Source organism: Theropithecus gelada, chromosome 7a, assembly GCF_003255815.1.
Source record: "Theropithecus gelada isolate Dixy chromosome 7a, Tgel_1.0, whole genome shotgun sequence".
NCBI lineage: Eukaryota > Metazoa > Chordata > Mammalia > Primates > Cercopithecidae > Theropithecus > Theropithecus gelada.
The window spans coordinates 16,244,655-16,270,386 of NC_037674.1; the positions used below are offsets into that span (position 1 = coordinate 16,244,655).

The following is a 25,732-nucleotide window of genomic DNA, read 5'->3' on the forward strand; positions in this document are numbered from 1 at the left end:
ACTCAAGAGGTTGAGGCAGGAGAATCACTTGAACTAGGGAGGCAGAGGTTGCAGTGAGATGAGATCGCGCCATTGCACACCAGCCTGGGTGACAGAGCAATACTCCGTCTAAAAAAAAAAAAAAAAAAAAAAGATGCATAGAAGAAAAGATTGGAAGGAATTACACCCAAATATTATTATTGATTGTCTTTGGGAATTAAGACCTTAGAATACGTTTTTTTTGCTTTGAGACAGAGTCTCGCTCTGTTGCCAGGCAGGAGTGCAGTTGCGCAATCTCGGCTCACTGCAACCTCTGCCTCCTGGGTTCAAGCGATTCTCCTGCCTCAGTCTCCCAAGTAGCTGGGATAACAGGCACGTGCCACCACACCCAGCAAAGTTTTGTATTTTTAGTAAAGACAGGGTTTCACCATGTTGGTCAGGCTGGTCTTGCTCTCCTGACCTCGTGATCCGCCCACCTCGGCCTCCCAAAGTGCTGGGATTACAGGCATGAGCCACCGCACCCGGCCTAGAATACTTTTTAAGATTTTTTAATCTTCTAAATCTTTGGATTTTCTAATTGTTATAAATATTTATTATGGAAAAAAAGACATTATTTTTTAAAAAATCTAGCCAGGTGAGGTGGCTCACACCTGTAATCCCAGCAATTTGGGAGGCCAAGGCAGAAGGATCACTTGAGCTCAGGAATTTGAGACTAATCTGAACAACATAACTACACCCCATCCCTACAAAAAAACAACAACTTTGAATTAGGTGTGTACCTAATGGTAGTGCACGTCTATAGTTCTAGCTACTTGGGAGACTGAGACAGAAGCATTGCTTGAGCCTAGAAGTTCAAGGCTGCAGTGAGCCATGATCACACCACTGCACTCCAGCCTGGGTGACAGTACAAGACCCTGCCTCAAAAAAGTGGAAAATGGCTGGGCATCATTGCTCATGCCTGTAATCCGAGCACTTTGGGAAGCCAAAGATGGCGGATCACTTGAGGTCAGGAGTTAGAGACCAGCCTGGCCAACATGGTGAAACTTCATCTCCACTAAAAATACAAAAATGAGCTGGGCATGGTGGTGCGCACCTCTAATCCCAGCTACTTGGGAGGCTGAGGTAGGAGACTTGCTTGAACCTGGGAGGTGGAGGTTGCAGTGAGCCAAGATCACGCCACTGCACTCCAGCCTGGGCAACAGAGTGAGACACTGTCTCAAAAAAAAAGAAAGAAAAATTAGCTGGATGTGGTGGTGGATGCCTGTAATCTGAGGTACTTGGGAGGCTGAGGCACGAGAATCACTTGAACCCAGGAGGCGGAGGCTGCAGTGAGCCAAGACTGTGCCACTGTACTACAGCCTGGGTGACAGAGTGGGACTCCATCTCCAAAAAAAAAAAAAAAAAAAAAGAGGGCTGGGTGCAGTGGCTCACGCCTGTAATCCCAGCACTTCGGGAGGCCCAGGCGGGCGGATAACAAGATTAGGGGATCGAGACTATCCTGGCTAACACGGTGAAACCCCGTCTCTAGTAAAAATACAAAAAATTAGCCAGGCATGGTGACGGGCGCCTGTAGTCCCAGCTACTCTGGAGGCTGAGGCAGGAGAATGGTGTGAACCCAGCAGGTGGAGCTTGCAGTGAGCCAAGATAGCACTACTGTACACCAGCCTGGGCCACAGAGCGAGACTCCATCTCAATATAAAAGAAAGAAAAAATTGAAAAAATCAACTAAGGGTTATACAGACATTAAAGGCAATTTACATTGATAAGGACATATGTAAGAATGTATATGTAAGAAACATAGAATTTTATCCAATTCATATGGTAAATATTCTTTTAAATACAGATTTAAAATAGCAGAGAAAAGGGAAAAGAGACCAAGGAAACAGAGAGATAAAAACAAAAAATCTACCCCAGAAAAGTAGCTACCATATCTAGAGGAACAGACGGAACCAAAGAGAACCAGTGGATTCGGAAGCAGAGGTGAATCCCTCTTGACCTGCACAGGCTTGGGGCCAGAGCCTTAGAGGTCCTTTCCAGCAAGCCGTTGACCTTAGACCTCAGTCTTCAGGCTCCAAATCTGGAGGTGAACTTAATCCTCCCAGTCTCTCCAGGGCTCACTGGCTGGCTTTTTATTCCTAAGCATTTCGGGGTCAGCAGTAAACATTGCCTGAGCCCCAGACTTTGTGGGAGCAAAAGGGACTTACATGTGGCGCTCACTCTCTCTCTCTCTCTCTCTCTCTCTCTCTCTCTCTCGCTTCATTTAGCGGGGAAGATGCAGGCTGAGTCAGTGACAGAATGCCCAGTGTCCTCAGTGTGCCAAGGGAGCAGTGAACACACTGATACAGGTAAGTGTCCTTTCTGGAGGAGGGAAGTATTGAAAGCTGGTTGTCATGAGGAGAAACGGGGCATCTGGGAGGTGGCAGGGGGCACTTTCCAAACTAGGGGATCTGGCACAAGCCAAGACTGGGAGTCAGGAAGTCGGGGACAGCTGGGGATCACCGGAGCGAGCTGTCCTGGTCCAGGGTGCTGTCAGATTTGAGAGGGCCTTGAATGCTGAAATGAGAGGCTCAAAGTTCATCATCAACAGTGAGAGCCAGTAACAGTCTTGAGTCTTGAGTTGGGGGGTGCCAGAGTGAACACAGCAGCACAGGACAGATTGGACTGGGGAGCTGCAGTGACAGGGACCTTGGGGTGTGGGTGACAGAAGTCCTGACCAGGCTTGGAGACCCAGCAAGAAAGGAGGCATGGTGACCAAGGTTTCAATCTGGGTGACATGGATATACTGGTACCACAAGAGAGAATTAGGGAAGAAGTTGGAGGTAGGGGCGGGTACAAGGATAACCCCCTTGCAGGGGATGATCCCCACTCCCAGGCACCTCCAAGGCCCCTCAGAACAAGTTTAAGAAACTGAAACCCAGTCTGAGTCCTGAGTCCTTCATTTTTCAAATGAAGACTGAGGCATAGAGAAGGGAAATGATTTGCCTAAGGTCATGGTTGGTGTCAGAGTCTGAACTTGAACTCAGCTTTCTGCCCCAGAGGGAAGTGTGTCAGGCTGGGTTGAGGTAACAACAGGCCATGCTGCTGGGGTGTGAGACCCTCAGCACCTCCACCTGAGGGGTAAAGGGAACAGAAGGAGCTCCAGGTGGCAGAGCTCTGGGGACAGGCCCTGGTGGGGCAGGAAGTGGACGGTCTTGGCTAAAACTAAACTTGGGGATTATCTGAAGTTTCACTTGGCTAGGATTTCTGTCCCTCAGCCATGCTCTTTCACACACACAGGCACACACAGAGACAGACAGACAGACACACACATGCGCACACACACACATACACACACAGCTGTAGCTTTCTGAGGAGAGAGCTGGGCCCAGAGGTGGGCTGGGCCAGGGCATGAGTGCTCACCTGACCCAGGAGCTGCCTAGCAGGTGTGCCTTAGAAATTCCTCTCCCAGCTGGGCCCAGTGGCCCACGCCTGTAATCCCAGCACTTTGGAAGGCCAAGGCAGGCAGATCATGAGGTCAGGAGTTCGAGACCAGCCTGACCAACATGATGAAACCTCGTCTCTACTAAAAATACAAAAATGAGCCAGGCGTGGTGATGCGCGCCTGTAATCCTAGCTACTCAGGAGGCTGAGGGAGGAGACTCGCTTGAACCCGAGAGACAGAGGTTACACTGAGCCCAGATCGCACCACTGCACTCCAGCCTGGGTGACAGAGCGAGGCTCCGCCTCAAAAGAAAAAAAAAAGAAAGAAACAAATTCCTCTCCCAGAGTAACACATAATCCTGTACCCAACTCTAGAGTTTGCAAAGTGCTCTTACAGTCACTGGGTGATACATATCATTTAAGCTACTACCTTTTCTGTCTGGCTCTCAGTCTCCTTGTGGTAAAGTAAGTTTTTGTTTTGTTTCATTTTCCCCCTGGGTGTCCTTCAAAGTCCCTTCAAGCTCCAATATGAGGGAATGTTCTCTGGATCCCTGCTCCTCTCCAAGTCCTCTCCCAATGAACCCACTCTTGCACAGGATTTTTGGGGCCAAACCTCTATTTAAATTGTTCACAAGCAGCACTCTGACCTTCGCTAGGTCCTTAGGTGCCAAGGCTGAAGACTGGGTCCAACCCAAGTCTAAGAGCTTTGGCCAGTGATTGAGGTTTAGGCTTATGTTCAGGCTGTGAATGGAGGTCGGGGGGATGGTCCCCTAACCTGAGCCCCTGGGCCCTGTGAACTGCCAGAAGGAACAGAGCAGAAAAGTTAGAAGGCTGGGGACTGACCTTGAGCCCCAGCGCTGAGCATGGTGCTCTAGAAAGGAGGGGTGGAGGGGAGGGGCTCCACCCACCAGGTGAGGTCATGGGAAACCAGCTCTGGCGCTGACACCTGGGGAAACCCGTTTCCAGGCCGCTTCCCACGCTAGCTCTCCTGGGAACCAGCTGAGCCCCAAGCCGGGAGCCCCACACCTACCCCCACAGTCCAGTTCCCATCGCACTGCCCCCACCGCCAGTCCAGCCCCCACCCTTCAATCTAGCTTTAGTCTTTTGGTCCCCAGTCTGTCTCTAGCCAGGCAGTTGGGCCTTGAGGAGGGTTATGAGGGAGCAGTGGGCTCCAGGAAATGACAGAGACAACGCACAGCTTCACAGACTTCAGGTTTTATTTGCAGACTCTGCACTGCTCTAGCTTCTAGGCTGTGTGACCTTGAGGAAAGGGATGATCCCCAACCCCGTCCTCCTTCAGGCTCTAATTTGCAGCTCCTCCCCCTCCTTTTTGCTTGGCCTTGACTCTCACTTCCTGCCCCACTCCTGGCCCAGCCAGTTTGGGCAGTGCCTAGGGAGCCCAGAGACCCAGTTCTTCCCAGGGGCCAGCCCCGCCCTCCCTGGCCTTGGGGGTTGAGGGCCGCCCAGGTGTCAGCCTGCTCCTCATCCATTCCACTTCCCTCTCTCCTACTCCTTGTCATCTTCCTTCCAGGCCCAGCCCTTATCCACCATCAGTTCCAGGCTCCAAGGCCTCTTTTTCCTGCTCTCTCTCTCTCAGTCTCTCGCCCACTCCATCCCAAACTTCTCTCCAAATCAGGGTTGAACCCCTTCCAGCCCTTCACAATGCCAGGTGTTCCCCAAGCTCTTTCTCACCCCTGTGCCAAAGAAGGGTCCTAATTCAGCCAGGCTGACCTGAGGGCCCAGGACAAGAAACTGGGAACTGGATCCCAAACTACTCGGAGGTGACTGACCCTGTTAGGACCATCCCATGAAAATCAAAGTGCCAGGTTTTTTTCTGTGAGCTTTGACTGGAGAAATCCAAATCAGAGCCTTCCCTCCTAGGCTCACCCAGGCATATCAGAGTGGGCAGTTAGAGGCCCATGTCCCCCGAGTGTTCGGAAGGGAACTGAATCCCATGAGGTGGCCAGGCCCTGCCAGTAGCTCCCGCAAAGGCCCGGGTGCCCCGGGTCTCAGAAGTCTCTGGCCTCCTGCCTACCACTTACTATGCAGCCATAGCTGCTCAAACGAAGCAGAAGAACTTCTTCCAGCGGCAGCGGGAGAGGGTGCGCACACCTTTGGCATTCAGTTTCTTCTCCAGCCGGGCTTTGTGCTCTATGGCACTGAGAATGGCCGAGTCAAATACTTCCTTCAGGTTCTTCTGCGTCAAGGCTGAGCACTCCAGGTAGCAGCAGGCTCGGATCTTCTCGGCCAGACCCTGAGCCTGGGGTTGGGGCACGGGGCCCTCCCGGCCCCCCTGGTCCAGCTGAATCAGTACGTTGACATCGTCCCTCAGGTCGGCCTGGGTGCCCACCAGCAGAACAGGCGCCTGGGGGTTGTGCGTGCGGATCTCGGGCAGCCATTTCTCTGTGATGTTTTGAAAGGAGCTGGGCTGCACCACGCTGAAGCACGCCAGGAAGACATCGGTATCCGGGTAGCAAAGGGAACGAAGTCGGTCAAAATCCTCCTGGGGTGAGAAGGCCAGGTTGGTAAGGATTAGCCCCCACCCCGCTACAGGGAATCCATTTCTCACCCGGGGCTGGAAACCTGAGATTCCAAGAGCCCAAGGCTTTCTCCATTCTTGCTCCATGTGGGGTCCTCCCAGCCTCCAGCCCACCTCCCCGCAGATCAGTAGAAGCCGCGCCCAGCTTCTCACCTGTCCGGCTGTGTCCCAGAGCTCAATGCGCACCGGGGCTCCATCCACCAGGACTTGCACTGCAGGGGCGGGGCGGGGAGAGCCTGAGTTAGGAAGGGCGTCCCGGGCCACACCAGCGCCACCTCGGGGCCTGCTCCAGTCTCCTCCCTGGGGTCCTCTGCGCCTCCCGCCGCGACGCCCGCCCCAGCTCCCGTGTGCACAGCCCCGCCGCAGCCACGCGGCCGCCTGGGCGATTGAACGTACGTACCGGAGAAGGTGTCCAGCGCAGTGGGCCGGTAGCGCGCGGGGTACCCATTGCAGGTGTAGCTGACGATGAGGCTGCTCTTGCCCACGGCACCGTCGCCCACCAGCACGCACTTGATGCCCAGCTCTTGGGGCGCGCTACGCCGCCGCGGGGGAGGGGTCGGGGTCCGGAGTGGGGGCGGCTCGGCCTCGCTCAGCTCCCGCGGCGGCATGGCCCGCTCTGGGGGCAGCAGAGGGGCCAGCCCGGGACTCGGCTTCGCTGCGCTGGGTGAAGCAGGTCCCGCTGGCTGCCTCTGACTGAGTGGGTCCAGGCTGGGCGCGTCGGCCCAGCGCTACCAGCGGGTTTGTGTAGGGCCCCGCCCACCTCATCTACATGTCTCAGGCGGCCCTGGACCCCACCCACCGGCGAAGACCTCCCGCGGCCGGCGACCTAAGAGGCCCGGCGAGGAGGAGGAAAACCCCGGGAGGAGGAAAGGCAGGCAGAATGCTGAAGCCCCAAGAATCACGTAGGTACAAGGACAAAGAATCGTCAAATGAGAATACCAAGAAGAGACAGACATCCATGATTTATTGTTAGGAGGAAGAAGCAAGTTGCAGAACATGTAATAGAGTATGTTCAGGTTAAACAAATGTGCAAATTGAACCTTGTTCAACTTACAACAAAAAAACTCTATACATATGTTTGCATGAGTATTAAAAAGTTGGGATAATTTTATTAATGAAATAATTTTTTTTTTTAATATAGAGGCTAGGAGCAGTGGCTTATGCCTGTAATCCCAGCGTTCTGGGAGGCTGAGCCAGGAGGATCACTTGAGTCCAGGAGTTCAAGGTCACAGTGAGCTATCATAATGCCATTACGCTTCAGCTTGTGTGACAGATTCTAAAAACAAACAAACAAACAAAAAACCTGTTGACCCCCGAACAAGTGGGAATTATTGGCGAGAAACCCTGTGCAGTCAGTCGAAAATCCCTATATAACTTTTGACTCCCCCAAAATTTAACTATTAATAGCCTGCTGTTGCCAGACTCCATGGCTGACGCCTGTAATCCCAGCACTTTGGGAGGCCGAGGTGGGTGGATCACCTGAAGTCAGGAGTTTGAGGCCAGCCTGGCCAACATGGTGAAACCCTGTCTCTATTAAAAATACAAAACATTAGCCAGGTGTGGTGGCAGATACCTTTAATCCCAGCTACTCAGGAGACTGAAGCAGGAGAATCACTTGAACCTGGGAGGTGGAGGTTGCAGTGAGCCAAGATTGGGCCACTCCACTCCAGCCTGGGTGACCGAGTGAGACTCTGTCATAAAAAACAAAAACAAAAAACCCAAAAAACAAAAAGTAGCCAAGCATGGTGGTGTGCATCTGTAATCCCAGCTGCTCAGGAGGCTGAGGTGGGAGGATGGCTTGAACCTGGGAAGCGGAGGTTGCAGTGAACTGAGATCACGCCATTGCACTCCAGCCTGGGCAACAGAGGCAGACTTTGTCTCAAATAAATAAATAAATAAATAAATAAATAAATAAATAAATAAAAAATAGACTGGGCGCAGTGGCTCACGCCTGTAATCCCAACATTTTGGGATGCCAAGGTGGGCAGATCACGAGGTCGGGAGATCCAGACCATCCTGGCTAACACGGTGAAACCCCGTCTCTACTAAAATTACAAAAAATTATCCAGGCATGGTGGCGGATGCCTGTAGTCCCAGCTAATCGGGAGGCTGAGGCAGGAGAATGGCGTGAACCTGGGAGGCGGAGCTTGTAGTGAGCCGAGATCGTGCCACTGCACTCCAGCCTGGGCGACACAGCAAGATGCTGTATCAAAAAAAAAAAAAAAAAAAAAAAAGGCCAGGCGACATGGCTCACACCTGTAATCCCAGCTAATTTTTGTATTTTTAGTAGAGACAAGGGTTCACCATGCTGGCCAGGCTGGTTTTGAACTCTTGACCTCAGGTGATCCACCCACCTCGGACTCCCAAAGTGCTAGGATTACAGGTATGAGCCACCACGCCCAGGAGGATTATCATATTTTTAAACTTTTTTCTTCTGACCTGTATCAGAAAGTTAAAATCATCATAAAGGTCTGCACCCTTGTGGTCTTCAGTTGGGTAGGCTGAGGAGGAGGAAAAGGGGTTGGTCTTGCTGCCTCAGGGGTGGCAGAGGTGGAGAAGGTGGAAGGGGAGGCAGTAAAGGCAGGCACACTTGGTGTAACTTTTATTTATTTTTAGAGATGTGGTCTTGATCTGTTGCACAGGCTGGAGTGCAATGACGCGAGCACAGCTCACTGCAGCGTCCGAACTCCTGGCCTCAAGCAATCCCGCCCCAGCCTTCCAAGTGGCTGGGATTACAGGCATGCACCACCAGGTCCGGCTAAATTTTTTTTTTTTTTTTTTTGAGTCGGAGTCTCGCTCTGTCGCCCAGGCTGGAGTGCAGTGGCCGGATCTCAGCTCACTGCAAGCTCTGCCTCCCGGGTTCGTGCCATTCTCCTGCCTCAGCCTCCCGAGTAGCTGGGACTACAGGCACCTGCCACCTCGCCCGGCTAGTTTTTTGTATTTTTTAGTAGAGACGGGGTTTCACCGTGTTAGCCAGGATGGTCTTGATCTCCCGACCTCGTGATCCGCCCGTCTCGGCCTCCCAAAGTGCTGGGATTACAGGCGTGAGCCACTGCGCCCGGCCCCGGCTAAATTTTTTTACATTATTTTTTTGTAGAGACAGTCTTGCTTTTTTGCCCAGGCTGGTCTTGAACGCCTGGCTTCAAGCGATCCTCAGTCCTCACCCTCCCAAAGTGCTGGGATTAAAGGCATGACCTACCACATCCAGCCCTCAGTGTAACTTTTATTGAAAAAATTCTGCCTATAAATGGACCTGTACAGTTCAAACCCATGTTGTTCAAGGGTCAGCTGTATACAGATCATGAGAGAGGCAGAGAAACTCAAGTGTGAATACAGCAGGCAGGAATGTACTGTACTCCTTTTCAGAGGAGAGCTTTCTCTAGACTCAGCCTGAAGGCAAGCTTTGAACACTTTCACTCCCCTCAGCTAAAGGAACTCAGGGTGCTGAGAAGCTACCTGGGGAGGATATTCAAGGACAATTTCTCATTTGAATATTTTATAAATCCTCAGATACCTAATATTATCTTCATCATCAAAAGCACATAATAATTACCTATCTGCAGATGCTGTTCTGGGCCACCCACTGCCCTTGCCCTAGAAGGAGTTTGCAGACTGAGACAATATCTCCCAGGTAGCCCTAGGAAGGTCACCTGGAGAGCAAATGAAGTGTAGCCTGATGCTAATTTTGTCTCTTATTGCAACCAGGCCAAGGGACACCAGGCCCAGAATCCTTTATCTGATCTCTGACCCTTTCATCTCAGCCTATGCAAAGACCACAGAAAACACCGTCACCTTCAGAGAGTCAGCCATTCATGAGTTTTGGGAAAGGAGAGTGTTGGGAGGGGGAGGGGCAGTGAATATGAAAAGAGATAATTCTGTTTCCCCAAGAGCTGGTAGTGTAAAAGCCATAAATCCGTCTGGGGACGGTGGCTCACACCTGTAATCCCAGCACTTTGGGAGGCTGAGGTGGGTGGATCACTTGAGATGAGAAGTTCAAGATCAGCCTGGCCAACATGGTGAAACTCCATCTCTACTAAAAATGCAAAAATTAGCCGGGTGTGGTGGTGGGCGCCTGTAATCCCAGCTACTTGGGAGGCTGAGGCACAAGAATCGCTTGAACCTGGGAGGTAGAGGTGGCAATGAGCTGAGATCGTACCACCGCACTCCAGACTGGGTGATAGAGTGAGACTCAGTCTCAAAAAATAAAAATAAATAAAAATAAGCCATAAATCCAAACCAAATCTTTACATCTCTTAGAAAAAGTCACAGGTTCCCTGATTTTTCTTTTCCTTTCCTTTCCTTTCTTTTCCTTTCCTTTCTTTTCCTTTCCTTTCCTTTCCTTTCCATTCCATTCCATTCCATTCCATTCCATTCTTTTCTTGTTGCCAGGGTCTTGCTCTGTGGCCCAGATTAACAGATTCAACCTCAGCTCACTGTAACCTTCACCTCCCAGGTTCAAGCGATTCTCCTGCCTCAGCCTCCCAAGTAGCTGGGACTACAGGTGCATGCCACCACATCTGGCTAATTTTTATATTTTTGGTAGAGACAGGGTTTCACCATGTTGGCCGGGCTGGTCTTGAACTCCTGAGCTCAAGTGATCTGCCTTCCTCGCCTTCCAAAGTGCTGAGATTTCTTGTTTTCTCTTTTTGAGCCCAAAGGAGAGGACAACAGCTAGAAAGTTGACTTAATCATTAAAATCTTGACTATGGGGATGGGGAAATTATAGGAGCTCCAGTAACCACTTCTACATGCCAGTGTCTTCATCCTACATGCCATACCTCTGGATGTCTGGGGATGCTAATAATTCCTAATTGTAGCCCCAAGTCTCAAAAACTTATCAGACACATTCACATAAGTTTATTCATCTAGCAAGTGAAAGAGGCCTTACCTGTTGTCCTGCCTTTGTATTCCTCTAGAAAGCCCAAAAGCTGTTGTATTTGCTCTCCTGGAAAAGGAGTCTCATTTTAAAAGACCTGGACATCAGGAGACCTGTCCCAGTGTTCCCAGTTCTTCAGCTCACTAGCTGTGTGATGGCTACAAAATCACTTCATCTGTCTCAGTGCTATAAAATGACAGGTGAAACATGTTTATCTCTGAAAGCCCTTCTGGTGCTAGCAGTCTGTGATTCAGGGATCCCAGGGAAGCTGCCCCAGCCCAGGTGTCTGGGACAGAATTACTACACACACACATACACACACACACACACACACACACACACACACACACGCTCTTCTTTGCAGTACTCTTGTCCTTTTACCTGGGTTTTAATAATAGTTTAATTATAGCTATAAATTGAGGGTAATCCTGTTTCATCCTTTCTACAGGCAGGAGGGGTATAAATTGGGGGAGGTGTCTGCTTGGGCACAGGTAAAAGCCCTGACGTGGACTGAGACAGGTCATTATTTTCTGGCCGCTTGGGTGGGGACACTTTCCAACCTAGGTCCCTCTGTCTAAGCTGGTTTAGGGACAGTTTTGTCAGCAACAGGGGGAGGGAGGAGACAACTTAGGGAGCTGATGAGTCACCTGTTTCTCAGAGAAGGACTTGCTGGGGAAGTTTGCAATTCTGGCTGCTACTGCTGGGAAACTCCCCTCCTAAGGGTAGGCTGCCGCCTGCCAGATCTTCTGCCCCAACTTCCAGCTAGACACACATTTGCTAGGATTAAAACTTGGCCCTGACATTCTCCATGGAGAAATAGCAGATTCTAGGACTGGGGCAGGAAATATGCAAGTCTATACCAATATAAATAAATAATTAAATACATAAATAAATGAGACATGCCGGGCCTGGTGGCTCATTCCTTCAATCTCAGCACTTTGGGAGGTCAAGGCAGGAGGATGCTTGAATCCAGGATTTCAAGACCAGCCTGGACAACATGGCAAAACCCAGTCTCAAAAAAAAAAAAAAAAAAAAAAAAAAAATGGAGCGTGGTGGCATGCACCTGTAGTCCCAGCTACTCAGGAGGCTGAAGTGGGAGGATCACCTGAGCCTGTGAGGTTGAGGCTGCAGTGAGCCTCTGCACTTCAGCCTGTGTGACAGAGTGAGATTCTGCACCCCCTATCCACCCCCCACAAAAAAAAGGCAAAAAAGAAGTAGTTGATTTAAAAAAAAACCCAAAACTAAAAAACTCAACCATAGCCCTGACATTGAATCATAGCAGTAATATCTTGCCTCCAAAATGTCCATCACAGCTGTATGTGGCTTTAGACTTGTAAAGTGCTGCAGTCTGCCCTATCTCATAAGAACTAAGTGACACGGCTTGGGAGGGGGTGTGTCTGAGAAGGTGTGGCTGTGTGTGTGTGTGTGTGTGTGTGTGTGTGTGGCTATTCTCATTTTATCAGTGAGTACAGGGGACCTGCCTTAAGATGAAAGAAACTAGTAAGTGGCAGTCTGTTCCAGAGTGAACAAGCAAGCCACAGGTCCACCCTCAGGCATGGTCAAGTTTTTTGTTTTTTGTTTTTTTTTAAGATAGAGTCTAGCTCTGTTGGCCAGGCCAGAGCACAATGGCAAGATCTTGGCTCACTACAACCTCTGCCTCCTGGTTCAAGCGATTCTCCTGCCTCAGCCTCCCAAGTACCTAGGATTACAGGCATGGATCACCACGCCCAGCTACTTTTTGTACTTTTAGTAGAGATGAGGTTTCACCATGTTGACCAGGCTGGTCTCGAACTCCTGATCTCAGGTGATCCACCAGCCTCAGCCTCCCAAAGTGCTGGGATTACAGGCATGAGCCACTGCGCCTGGCCAGTGTATTTTTGTTAATCCCATATCTTAAGTTTCCTGAAAACATTGGGATGCCTACAGAAAAACCTGGACAAGAATAAACCAAAAGAAATCAACTCCTAGGCCGGGAGCAGTGTCTCACACCTGTAATCCCAGCACTTTGGGAAGCCCAGGCGGGTGGATCACGAGGTCAGGAGATCAAGACCAGCCTGGCTAACATGGTGAAACCCCATCTCTACTAAAAATACAAAAAATTAGCCGGGCATGGTGGCATGCGCCTGTAGTCCCAGCTACTCAGGAGGCTGAGGCAGGAGAATGGCGTGAACCCAGGACGTGGAGCTTGCAGTGAGCCGAGATCATGCCACTACACTCCAGCCTGGGCAACAGAGCAAGACTCTATTTCAAAAAAAAAAAAAAAGAAAAAGAAACCAACCCCCCCACCCCACCACCAATTATTCTGCTGCCAAATAAGGGATTAACAAAAGAACACCAAGGACAGGTGCGGTGGCTCACACCTGTAATCCCCAGCACTTTGGAGGCCGAGGCAGGCAGATCACTTGAAGTCAGGAGTTCGAGACCAGCCTGGCCAACATGGCGAAACCCCGTCTCTACTAAAAACACAAAAATTAGCTGGGCATGGTGGCATGCACCTGTAATCCCAGCTACTCAGGCAGCTGATGTAGGAGAATCCCATGAACCTGGGAGGCAGAGGTTACAGTGAGCTGAGATCGTGCCACTGCACTCCAGCCTGGGAGACAGAGCAAGACTCCATCTCAAAAAAATTAAAAACAAAAACAAAAGAACACCAGAGGTGGGGGAAAGTTCTTCCAAGAGCTCCATCCGGAGAGAGGTTGTTTGTGAGCGAATGCCCCTCACGGTGTTTTTCTGTTTCTTCTGCATACTCCAGTCCAAGACCCCCAAAATCAGGCCTGCTGCCTAAGATGAGCTCAGAGACTGAGATGGGCGGGTCAGAAAACTTTGAAATAAAAACAGAATTCAAGAAAAAGAATTTTATATTTAACACTTGCTTACCAACATACTGATCATAATAATTATATATTATATATAACAATATAATAATTATCTTATACTGATATGATACAATAATAATAATATAATAACTTGACTACCCACTTTCTGAACTTTCAGTGGAAATTGGACCACCATAGGTTTTTCTCTGCCTTTTTCTTTATTTTATGTATTTTATTTATTTTCTTTGTTGAGACAGGGTCTTGCCGTGTCACCCAGGCTGGAGTACAGTTCTGTGATCAGGGCTCACTGTACCCTCAACCTCCCAAGCTCAAGCCATCCTCCTGCCTCAGCCTCCTCAGTATGTGGCACCACAGGTGCATGCTACCACACCTGTCTAACTTTTTAATTTTTTGTAGAGGCTGGGTCACCCTATGTTTCCCAGGTTGTTCTCAAACTCCTGGGCTCAAGCAATCCTCCTGCCTCAGCCTCCCAAAGTTCTGAGATTATAGGGGTGAGCCACGACACCCAGCACCACATATTTTTCTCTATTTCCATGTGCTTTTGTCCTCGGAGGGAGTTTGTGGCAAATTTACCCAACTGCGCTGAGTTTGCCCCATGGTGCTGCTGGTCAACCCTCCAAGTCCATTTCCTCAGTCCCCACACCCTCTAGACCACCCTTGGGCTCAGGCTGGCTCCTGGGCTTCTGTCCTGTCTTCCCTGCTCCCTCACACCCAGCCTTGGCCTCCGCTTCTCCCTTCATTTCTCTCCACCTCTCCATCCAGCTGATCCTACTGCTACTGTCCCCCTCCAACCTCTCTTTCCGCTCAGACCTTGCACCCAAGCCCCAGCTTTTTGAAATGCCTGCAAGAGTTGCCACCTAAAACGTTCATCTAAAAAAATTCCCGGCCGGGTGCGGTGGCTCAAGCCTGTAATCCCAGCACTTTGGGAGGCCGAGACGGGCGGATCACGAGGTCAGGAGATCGAGACCATCCTGGCTAACACGGTGAAACCCCGTCTCTACTAAAAAATACAAAAAACTAGCTGGGCAAGGTGGCGGGCGCCTGTAGTCCCAGCTACACGGGAGGCTGAGGCAGGAGAATGGTGTAAACCTGGGAGGCGGAGCTTGCAGTGAGCTGAGATCCGACCACTGCACTCCAGCCTGGGCGACAGAGCGAGCGAGACTCCGTCTCAAAAAAATAAAAAATTAAAAAAAAAAAAATTCCCCTACTAACTTCCTTATTTTTTCTTATTTTTATTTTTATTTTTGAGACAGAGTCTGGCTCTGTCACCCAGGCTGGAGTCCAATGGTGCAATCTCAGCTCACTGCAACCTCTGCCTCCCAAGTTCAATTGATTCTCCTGCCTCAGCCTCCCATGTAGCGGGGATTACAGGTGCACGCCACCACTCCTGGTTAATTTTTGTATTTTTAGTAGAGAGGGGGTTTCACCATGTTGGCCAGGCTGGTCTCAAACTCCTGAACTCAGGTGATCCTCCCACCTCAGCCTCCCAAAGTGCTTGGATGATGGGTGTGAGCCACCACCGCACCCAGCCTGTTTATTCTCTTGATCGACATTTGACTTGTTTCCAGTTGCAGCTACTACGAATAATGCTGCTATGAACATTCATGTACAAATCTTTGTGTGGACATATTATTTTCATTTCTCTTGGGTAAATACTCAGGTGTTGAATTGCTGGGTCATGAGATAAATATGCATGTTAAGTGGCTGTTAGTAGCTGTACCATTTTCTGTTGCCACCAGCATTTTATGACACCTCCATTTCCCCACAACATCACAACACTTGGTATTGTTGGTTTTTAATGTTTTGGCGCCAGGTACAGTGGCTCATGCCTATAATCCCAGCACTTTGGGAGGCTGAGGTGGGCAGATCTCAAAAAAAAAAAAATTAATTAAAAAAATTTTGGATTTTGTTGTTGTTGTATTGTTGCTGTTTATTTTATTTTATTTGTTTTTTTGAGACTGAATCTCACTCCGTCACCCAGGCTGCAGTGCAGTGGTACAATCTCGGCTCACTGCAACCTCCATGTTCTGTGTTCAAGCAATTCTCCTGCCTCGGCCTCTTGAGTAGCTGGTAGTAAAGACGCACACCACCATGCCTGGCTAATTTTTGTATTTTTAGTAGAGATGGGGGTTTCACCATGTTGGTCAGGCTGGTCTCGAACTTCTGACCTCGTGATCCTCCCGCCTTGGCCTCCCAAACTGTTGGAATTACAGGTGTGAGTCACCATGCCTGGCCTGCTGTTGCTTTTTATTATTATTGTTATTATTATTATTATTATTATTCTTAGGCCTGCTGTTGCTTTTAATACTAAATCTCATCATTTTTTAAAAGCTTGAAAACAGGCTGGGCACAGTGGCTCATGCCTATAATTCCAACACTTTGGGAGGCCGAGGCAGGAGGATTGCTTGAACCCAGGAGTTCTAGACTAGCCTGGGAAATATAGCAAGATTCCATTTCAGTTACTTTTTTGAGTTTAAAACAGTCTCTGCAAGAGGTCATGTGGATGAATATATAGTTAAGTTTAACTCATAAATACACGTGTGATATAGTGTGTGCATGTGACGCACATTAACATGCCAAGTCATGCATTCATTCAGCAGGCACTTCCCAAGTACTTACAGTGTGTCAGGCCTTACGATCTAAAAGGTTGTCAGGGCTGGAAGCAGGATGAGAAGTGGCTATTAGATTTCACATTAATCAGATGAGGATCCGTAGCTTCAACATCTTTTGAAATGTCTTCTAGACTAAAGGATAGGTAAGAAGCATAGCACCCAGGTCTGAGGCAGTGCTCTGAAAACCATTACTTCCTGAGCACTGACCACAAAGATCTCTAAATGGACCACAACAAGGGTTTGGCTTTTTTTTTTTAAGACAGAGTTTCGCTCTTGTTGCCCAGGCTGGGGTGTAATAGCATAATCTTGGCTCACTGCAACCTCCACCCCCTGAGTAGCCGGGATTACAGGTGTGCACCACCATGCCCGGCTAATTTTTGTATTGTTAGTAGAGACAGGGTTTCACCATGTTGGTCAGGCTGGTCTTGAACTCCTGACCTCAGGTAATCCACCCACCTCGGCCTCCCCAAGTGCTGAGATTACAGGAGTGAGCCACTGCACCGATCCGGGTTTGGCTTTTAGAGAATCACAGAATGTAAGAGATGGTTAAGTTCCCCCTTCACAATTTACAGCTGAGAAGAGAAAAGCGTAGCTCAGAAGGGGTACGGGACTTGTTCAATGGCGTTGGCTGAGTTGGGTTTCATATCTGAAAACAAGAGGGGCCTTAAGAGCTTGGCCAAGGAGGCCACCGGAGAAACAGCATGGAGAATGCTAGTGGTGAGAGCAAAAACCAGTGGAGTGAGGGTGGGGCTCCTGGCAGATGTGGTGCTGCCACAAAGCATTGACCCCCAATTCCCATGCTCCCTAAAGCAGCTTATAAACTGACAACTCAAACATTTCATCTTTTTTTTTTTTCTTTGAGATGGGGTTTTGCCCTGTCACCCAGGCTGGAGTGCAGTGGCATGATCTCAGCTCACTGTAGCCTTGACCTCCTGGGCTCAAGCCATCCTCCCACCTCAGCCTCCCGAGTAGCTGAGACCAGGCGTGTGCCACCACGCCTGGTTCTTTTTTTTTTTTTTTTTTTGTAGAGATGGGGTCTTACTATGTTGCCCAGGCTGGTCTGGAACTCCTGGTTTCTTTCTTTCTTTGTTTATTTGTTTGTTTTGAGACAGAGTCTCGCTCTTGTTGCCCAGGCTGGAGTGCAATGGTGCAATCTCTGCTCACTGCAACCTCTGCCTCCCGGCTTCAAGCGATTCTCCTGCCTCAGCCTCCTGAATAGCTGGGAATACAGGTGCCCACTACCAACCCCAACTAATTTTTGTACTTTTAGTAAAGACGGGGTTTCACCATGTTGGCCAGGCTGGTCTCAAACTCCTGACCTCAGGTGATCTACCTGCCTTGGCCTCCCAAAGTGCTGGGATTACAGGTGTGAGCCACCATGCCCGGCCACTCCTGGTCTTAAGTGATCCTCTTGCCTCAGCCTCCCAAAGCCTTAGGGTTCCAGGTATGAGCCTGTGGTGGAGTGGTGTGTGGTGAGCTTCTCCTAAAGCAGGGGCAGGGAAGTAGAAATGCAAGGGGACCTGCCATTTGTTATCAGGTACCTAGACCTGCTGGTCACCTTTAGGAAAGAACCCAACGCAGTTGAGGATCTGGAAACTGATTCACTTAAAATAATTTCTACCCTGTGTCCCTTGGGACACCCGTGCATTCCCCTAAGGATGTGTGAACCCCTGTTTGAGGACCCCTGGCTTAAGGATGCTCTCATTTCCAACCTAGACAAGGGAGGCCACTGGGCCTGCAGCCCTGAGGGCAGCGGGGGATGAAAGAGGGCAGCTTGGCTAGAAGTTCCCTCAGTGAGAGAAGGGATGACAGTGGCGGGGAGGGGATACTTTTTGAGAACTGGGACTATTCAGGTAGGTTTAGACACATGCGGAAGGGAGCCAGACAGGAGGGAGAAGAAAGAAGGGAGTGGAGAGCTGTTCTGAACAGGTCAAGAGTCTTCTTTCCTTCAGCATATTTTAGCGAAAGCCAACAATTGTGCCAGGCCCTGTGCTAGGAAGTGGTGTGCTAGAGACACTTGTCCCTGTCTGGTGAGAATTAGAGAAGGCAGGGGCCTAATCCTGGCAAAGGGAGGAGTATCAGGGAAGCCATTCTAGAGGGAGCAAATCCTCAACACCAGATACTCTAATATCCAAATGGGTGTGGTGCATTTTGGAAACATCCTTAGATCAGCATGACTGGGGCTCTGAGCAATGAAAACAGATGGAATTTAACAGGGGATGGGGCAAAGGACTGCTAGGTTTTCTTTCTTAGTCTTTTTTTTTTTTTTTTTTTTTTTGAGACAGCAGGCTCACTCTGTCACACAGGCTGGAGTGCAGTGGCACAATCTCAGCTTACTGCAACGTCTGCTTAGCGATTCTTCAGGCTCAGCCTCCTGAGTAGCTGGGACTACAGGTGTGCACCACCATGCCTGGCCAGAATGCCAGAATTCCAAAGGATTTATGCAGATACTTCACCCTCAAGGAAGCAAAAACTCCCACCCTTAAGTGTAGGGTGTGTAGTGACTTCCTTCCAAACAGTACAGCATGGAGAGGAGGGAAAAGAGTAACTCTGTAGTGGAGATTCCTGACAAGCACTATCTTGGTCAGGTGATCAATACCAATGGTGATAAGTCATGTTGATAGTGTGTATCCTCGATATAACAGAGAGGTATTGATAACGGTTCTTTATCTCCCCAAAGCCATAAATAGCCCTAGTCTAAACATGAAAAAAAAAATTAGATGAATTCCAACAGAGAGCATTCAACAAAATACTTGCCTAGAACTCAAAATTATCAAGGTAATCAAAACAAGGAACATCTGAAAAACTTAAACACTGCCAGTCAAGAGCAGTTCAAGGAGACATGACAACTGTTTTTCCCTGTACATAACCTGTGATAAAGTTTAATTTATAAATTAGGTCCACTGTGAGGTTAACAACAATAATAATATAGGACAATTATAACAACAGACTGTAATAAAATTTATGTAGGCTGGATGAGTTGGCTTACGCCTGTAATCCCAGCACTTTGGGAGGCCGAGGCAGGCAGATCACCCGAGGTTGGGAGTTTGAGACCAGCCTGACCAACATGGAGAAACCCCGTCTCTACTAAAAATACAAAATTAGCTGGGCAGGGTGGCGCATGCCTGTAATCCCAGTTACTCTGGAGGCTGAGGCAGAAGAATCACTTGAACCCGGGAGGCAGAGGTTGTGGTGAGCAGAGATTGTGCCATTGCACTCCAGCCTGGGCAACAAGAGTGAAATTCCGTCCCAAAAAATAAAAAATAAAAATAAAATAAAAATAAAAATAAAAGTTATGAGGCCGGGTGTGGTGGGTCACACCTGTAATCCCAGCACTTTGAGAGGCTCAGGCGGCCAGATCACCTGAGGTCACGAGTTGGAGACCAGCCTGGCCAACATGGTGAGACCCCGTCTCTACTAAAAGTACTAAAATTAGCCAGGCATGGTGGTGAGTGCCTGTAGTCCCAGCTACTCGGGAGGCTGAGGCAGGAGAATTGCTTGAACCCGGGAGGTGGAGGTTGCAGTGAGCTGAGAACATGGCATAGCACTCTAGCCTGGGCAACAGAGCAAGACTCCATCTCAAAAATAAATAAATAAATAAATAAATAAATGTTATGTGAATGTGGTCTCTCGCTCTCAAAATATATTATTGTATTATCCACACCTATTTTCAGACTGCCATTGACTGCAGGCAACTGAAAGCCTGGAAAGCAAAACTACAGATAAGGGGGAACTGCTGTACTTCAAAGGGACATAAGCATCAATGAAAGAGCTTCCAGCAGGGTGCAATGGCTGATGCCCATAATCCCAGCACCTTGAGAGGCCAAGGCGGGAGGATCCTGAGGTCGGAAGATGGAGACCATCCTGGCCAACATGGTGAAACCTGTCTCTACTAAAAATACAAAAATTAGCTGGGCGTGGTGGCACGCACCTGTAGTCCCAGCTATTCAGGAGGCTCAGGCAGGAGAATCGCTTGAACCAGGGAGGTGGAGGTTGCAGTGAGCCGAGATTGCGCCACTGCACTCCAGCCTGGTGACAGAGACAGACTCTGTCTCAAAAAAAAAAAAAAAAAAGAAAAGAAAAAAGAAAGAGCCTCCAGTGGCCAAAACAGGAATAATCTGAGCAATAATAGAAAGTAGTATTGGTGGGTTCTAGAAGTTAAAAATAAAAAAATTAAAATAGACCTGGGGCAGTGGCTCATGCCTGTAATCCCAGCACTTTGGGAGGCCGAGGAGGGTGGATCACCTGAGGTCAGGAATTCGAGACCAGCTTGGTTGGGTAAAACCCTGTCTCTACTAAAATACAAAACTTAGTCGGGCGTGGTGGCACGTGCCTGTAGTCCCAGCTATTCGGGAGGCTGAGACATGAGAATTGCTTGAACCCGGGAGGTGGAGGTTGCGGTGAGCCAAGATTGCACCACTGCACTCCAGCCTGGCCAACAGAGTGAGACTCGGTTTCCAAAAAAAAAAGGAAAAAAAAGAAAAAAATGTCCATAATTCTATACTGACATAAATAAACAGAAAAAGGGTGAAAAAACTACATTTGAGAATCCTGAAGAACACTCCTTCAGCCAGGTAATCAAGAGTAAGATCAATAGTGATAAGTCAAGCTGATATGCATCCTTCATATAGTATGATTAGAATGCAGTGTGGAATGCTGGATGAGATCTTGTTCCAGAAAAAGGGCATTCAAACTAAGGGCCAGGCATGTTGGTTCATACCTGTAATCCCAGCACTTTGGGAGCCCAAAGCAGGCAGGTAGCTTGAGCTCAGAAGTTCAAGACCAGCCTGGGCAACATGGGAAAACTCTCTCTCTACAAAAAAAAAAAAATACAAAAATTAGCTGGGTATGGTGGTGTGCACCTGTAGTCCACGCTACTTGGGGGGCTGAGGCAAGAGGATCCCTTGAGCCCAGGAGGTCAAGGCTGTCAGGCCGGGCCTGGTGGCTCACAGCTCACACCCGTAATCCCCACACTTTGGGAGGCCGGGGCGAGTGGATCACCTGAGGTCAGGAGCTCAAGACCAGCCTGGCCAACATGGTGAAACCCCATCTCTACTAAAAATACAAAAATTAGTCTGGCATGGTGGCGCATGTCTGTAATCCCAGCTACTCGGGAGGCTGAGGCAGGAGAATCACCTGAACCCGGGAGGCGGAAGTTGCAGTGAGCCACATCAAACTACTGCACTCTAGACTGTGCGACACAGCAAGACTCTGTCTCAAAAAAACAAAAACAAAAAAAGAAAAAAGAAAAAAGGCTGCAGTGAGCCATGACTGAGCCAGTGCACTACAGCCTGGGCTACAGAGTGAGATCCTGTCTAAAAAAAAGAAAAAAACAAAAAACAAACAAAAAAAAACACTAAGGAAATTTGAATAGAATATGAACGTCAGTTAATAATAATATGCCAATATTAGTTCATTAATTTTAATGATGGCACCATACTAATGTAAGATGTTCATAATAAAGGAGATTGCACATGAGGTATACAGGAACTCTCTGAACTATCTTCTCAATTTTTCTGTAAATTTTAAATTGTTTCAAATTGAATTTTTTTTTTTTTTAATAGAGACAAGTTCTCACTATGTTGCCCAGGCTGGTCTTGAACTCCTTGACTCAAGCGATCCTCCTGCCTCAGCCTCCCAAACTGCTGGGATTACAGGTGTGAGCCACTGCACCCAGCCAGAAAATTTATTTTTAATTAAGTCAATTAAACCATTCCTTTTAATCTTGGTCTTAACTAAGTCAACAATTACTACTGGTAGTTAACTTGTATAGAGCATTTTGTATTGAGGCACAGCTTTGGGTGATTTGCATAATATGCTATTATACTCACAATACTCACCTTACAAATATAGAAACTGAGACATTAGGGAGCTCCTTCGTGCAACTGTTTAACAACTGTTTATGAGTGAGTGAGTGAGTGACTGTCCTGGAAGAGTTTGCCCATGGTCTGGGCTCCTCCAGGAAGTGCCCTGCAGGTGTCTCATGTGCGGCTGTCCAGGCTGAGCTCAATCAAGTGACCTCCACCCCTCTTCACCCGAATCCTTCTCCCCACCATTACGTCACTGCCACCATCTGCCAGGTTTCCCCAGGAGTCATCCTGCACTCTTCTGTCACCTCTCAAATCTAACTTGACACTAAGTCCTGGGGGCCCTTCCTCAGAAAGTTCTCCCCAGCCTATGCTCTTTCTCCTCTTTGGGTCCTCACTGCTTCTCCTTTGCCTCTGCTCGTGTCTCATCTGCTCTGAGGGGAACTCCACCTAAGCTACCACCCATTTTTCCAGAACCCACATCAGATACTCTCTCAACTCCAACCAAAACCTTCCCATGGCCCATTGAATACATTTGCAACCTGGCCACAGCCTGCCTCATTCCCTCCACTCCCTAGCACTCCAGTGTTTTACCCCAAAATCACACTGTTTGCAGGTCATTGCTGTTTTTCTTTCCTTTTTCCTTTTCTTCTTTTTCCTTTTTTTCTTTCTCTTTCTCACTCTTTCTTTCTTTCGTTTTTTGAGGCAGAGTCTCACTCTGTCGCCCAGGCTGGAGTGTAGTGGCACAACCTTGGTTCACTGAAACCTCTGCTTCCCAGGTTCAAGCGATTCTCCTGCCTTAGCCTCCTGAGTAGCTGGGACCACAAGCATGCACCACCACACCTGGCTAATTTTTGTATTTCTAATAGAGACAGGGTTTTGCCATGTTGGCCAGGCTGGTCTCAAACTCCTGGACTCAAGTGATCCTCCCACCTCAGCCTCCTAAAGTGCTGGAATTACAGGTGTCAGCTACCATGCTCAGCCCTGCTCTTGGTTTTCTTGAGGACTGCATGATACCTTCTCTTTTTGCCCTTAGAGGTACTACATGCTCTTCAAGTCTTAGGTCAAATTCAACTGCTTTCTTACACAGATCCTCTCTCTCACTGGCCTAGCAGTCAGCTGTTACCTGTCTCATGGCAACCGCCACAATGACTCTGAGGACTAGAGGCTGGTGCATATGTCTCTAGCTACGAGTTCCCTAAGACACCTCTGTATCTTCATGCTCAGAAATCCCTGGGTTATTTCCTGCAGTTTCTATCAAAGTAAAATGTCCACACTGCATCATTAGGGGCCCCCAAGTGGCCAGGATAAGGAAAGCCAGCTGGGCACAGTGGCTCTCACATGTCATCCCAGCTACTGGGAAGGCTGAGACAGGAGAATGGCTTGAGCCCAGGTGCTTAGATGAGCTATGATCACACCACTGCACTCCAGCCTGGGTGACAGAGCAAGATCTCTAAAAAAAGTTCTGAGGGATCCAGAGAGGCTTCAGGGAGGAGCAGGACTTGAGAGAGACTGTCAGATGAAAGTCACATTTAGAGTTTATTAAGCACATGCTCCATGTTGGGCATTATGCTATAGCAGTGAGCTTTCACATGGATCACCTCATTTACTTCTCAACACAGACCTACTAGGTAGGTATTTGTCTCTGTAGATGAGGAAAGTGAAGCTAAGAGCATCAACTGTGCAGTGTCACAGCTAGCAAGTGACTGGGCAGGAATAAGAGATACAGCTTGCCCTTGGAGATCATACATGCACTTCAAGTCTTGGGTCAAATTCAACTGCTTCCACACAGGAATCCTCTCTTTTGATGCCCTAGCAGTCATCCCTTACCTGTCTCATTGTAACTGCCACACTGATTCTGTGGCTCTCAAAGAATCCAAAGTCCAGCCTAAGGACTGAAGAATGAGTAGGTGGAGATGTACTGTGGTAATCAACGCATGAGGGAGACTGTACTGAGTCGGCCACAAACAGGATCCACCCAGGGCCTATCCCACACATCCCGAAGAGCAATGAAGCCAAACAAGGGGGTGCTGGGGACCCTTAGGCTGTAGCTGCAAGTACTCTGTGTCCCTAAGGCAGCACTCCTATGCTGACCTCCAGCTGCTGATGGGCTCTATGCGGCAGAGACAGCCCTCTGCACCTGCCAGACCTGAGGGCAGATGGCAGGTGACCTGGGGGTGAAGTGTTATGTATGGAGCAGGGCAGCTCCCTATCTGGGATCACTTTTCTTAGAGGAAGCCTCCTGCCTATTGTCCTGCTCCCGCACTTCCCTCCTGGGACCTGGCAACCTCAGGTGGGAAGGCCACATTGAGGCTGCAGGCTTGGTCAGGAGAAGCAGGACCCCGATGCGAAGGGAAATGAGGCTGGACGGCATACTTGTCACCTGCCCCAGGGCTAGTGCCCCTCAAAGCCAGAGAGCCCTCAGTAGGGCTGGTGAGAGTCACAGTTCTCCGCATGTGGCCAGAAAGTTGAGCAAGAGTAACCCAACCACAAAAGGTATGGTGCAAACCTGGAAACTTCTGAGAGCAAAGGGATACTGTTAGTTGTTAGGTGGGGGCCGCCCAGCAAAGCCAGGACGGTGCTGACCCTAGTCCAGAGTCTTCCACTTTAGCAAGGTAGAATCCATGGGCCCCAGAAGGGAACAAACTCCATCTGGGTCGCCTAAGCAGGTGGGAGAGGAAAACTCAACCAAAGTCGCACCCCAGCCCTCTCAGGTCCCTGACTGAGGGCTCCCCTCTCCACCTCAGGCTGGGTGGTCCCCGCCTTCACGCTTGCTCCCACTTGTCCCTCGTTCTTGCTGGACTTGGCAGGTATTTGTTCCCTGCTCCTCCACGCTCTCACAGCACCGTGGCCACGTCGCTGGGAACGCCCCACCAGGCCAGAGACATTTTCCGTCTGGTTCTCGGCCGCGTCCCCAGAGCCTGAACAGTGCATGGTACACTGTGGACGCTCATTCGTGGAGCAAACGCCTGATGGATAATCTGTCACTTGCTTTTCTAGTATGAATGGTCTATTTTAATGGGTCCAGCGCCTCTGCTGCCTTTTCCAGGGCGGGGAGGGTCTGTCCTCATCTCTGTGACCCCAGCTCCCAGCCCAAGTCCCGGCACAGAGTAAGTGCTCAACCACATTTTGGTAAATGAGTAAATGGAAGCGGCCCAGCAACCCTCAGCCAAAGAGCCACTGTGGGGCAGGTCAGGGCGGTTCCTGGTACAGGGTTTCCCACTAGCCTGGCCACCAGCTCTGCCGTCTCCTGGAAGCTGGGGGGCCTCTGGGTAAGGGAGAAGAGTGGCCAGGACTTCTCTGCGTGTGCCCTGTGACGGTGGGACCGAGCCAGCGACTGGATTGAGGAACGGGAGGTTCTCCCAGGCTGTTTAGAGAGGCGGGAGCGGGAGCTGGTCCGGGAGGCTGGACAGACCATGTGAGGGAGGGCAGCCTGGGCACGAAAGCCAGGGCTGGGCGGCGCGAGGCCGGTGGGGAAGGCGGGCTGAGAAAGCCGGGATTGCCTTCTGGTGTCGAAGCCTGGAACTGCAGCAGGGTCCTGGGGCTTGTGTTCGGCAGCACTCGTCACACGCCCCGCCCGCAGCCCTCGTCTCGCTTTCTGCTGGCGGGCCGGGCGACGCTGTGCGCCAGCGTACGTGGGGCTCTGAGAACCCGGAAGTTAC

The 25,732-nt window shown here is 49.5% G+C and overlaps 2 protein-coding genes across 2 annotated transcripts; one reads left to right on the plus strand and one right to left on the minus strand.

The window, feature by feature from the left end:
• Positions 1-4,598: 4,598 nt before the first annotated feature.
• Positions 4,599-6,696, minus strand: RHOV (ras homolog family member V). Its single transcript, XM_025390525.1, has 3 exons — positions 6,339-6,696; positions 6,092-6,150; positions 4,599-5,902 (listed from the first exon to the last, which is right to left on the minus strand). Exons 1-3 carry the CDS (start codon positions 6,544-6,546, stop codon positions 5,459-5,461), a joined length of 711 nt encoding a protein of 236 aa, XP_025246310.1. The 5' UTR covers positions 6,547-6,696; the 3' UTR covers positions 4,599-5,458.
• Positions 6,697-17,144: 10,448 nt separating this feature from the next.
• On the plus strand, positions 17,145-23,133 carry LOC112628057 (putative uncharacterized protein encoded by LINC00269; the record flags this gene model as incomplete). Its single annotated transcript, XM_025390836.1, has 3 exons — positions 17,145-17,219; positions 21,842-21,925; positions 23,107-23,133. Coding segments are annotated over 3 exons (186 nt in total), but the record flags the coding sequence as incomplete, so codon positions are not given.
• Between the last annotated feature and the right edge of the window lie 2,599 nt (positions 23,134-25,732).

Bases quoted from the DNA above. Each gene is read 5' to 3' on its own strand.
- RHOV (XM_025390525.1), bottom strand. From the start codon at position 6,546: ATGCCGCCGCGGGAGCTGAGCGAGGCCGAGCCGCCCCCACTCCGGACC. The intron at 6,151-6,338 runs GTACGTACGTTC...CCGCCCCTGCAG, and splicing joins TGCGCTGGACACCTTCTCCG to TGCAAGTCCTGGTGGATGGA. The intron at 5,903-6,091 runs GTGAGAAGCTGG...TTCTCACCCCAG, and splicing joins TCTGGGACACAGCCGGACAG to GAGGATTTTGACCGACTTCG.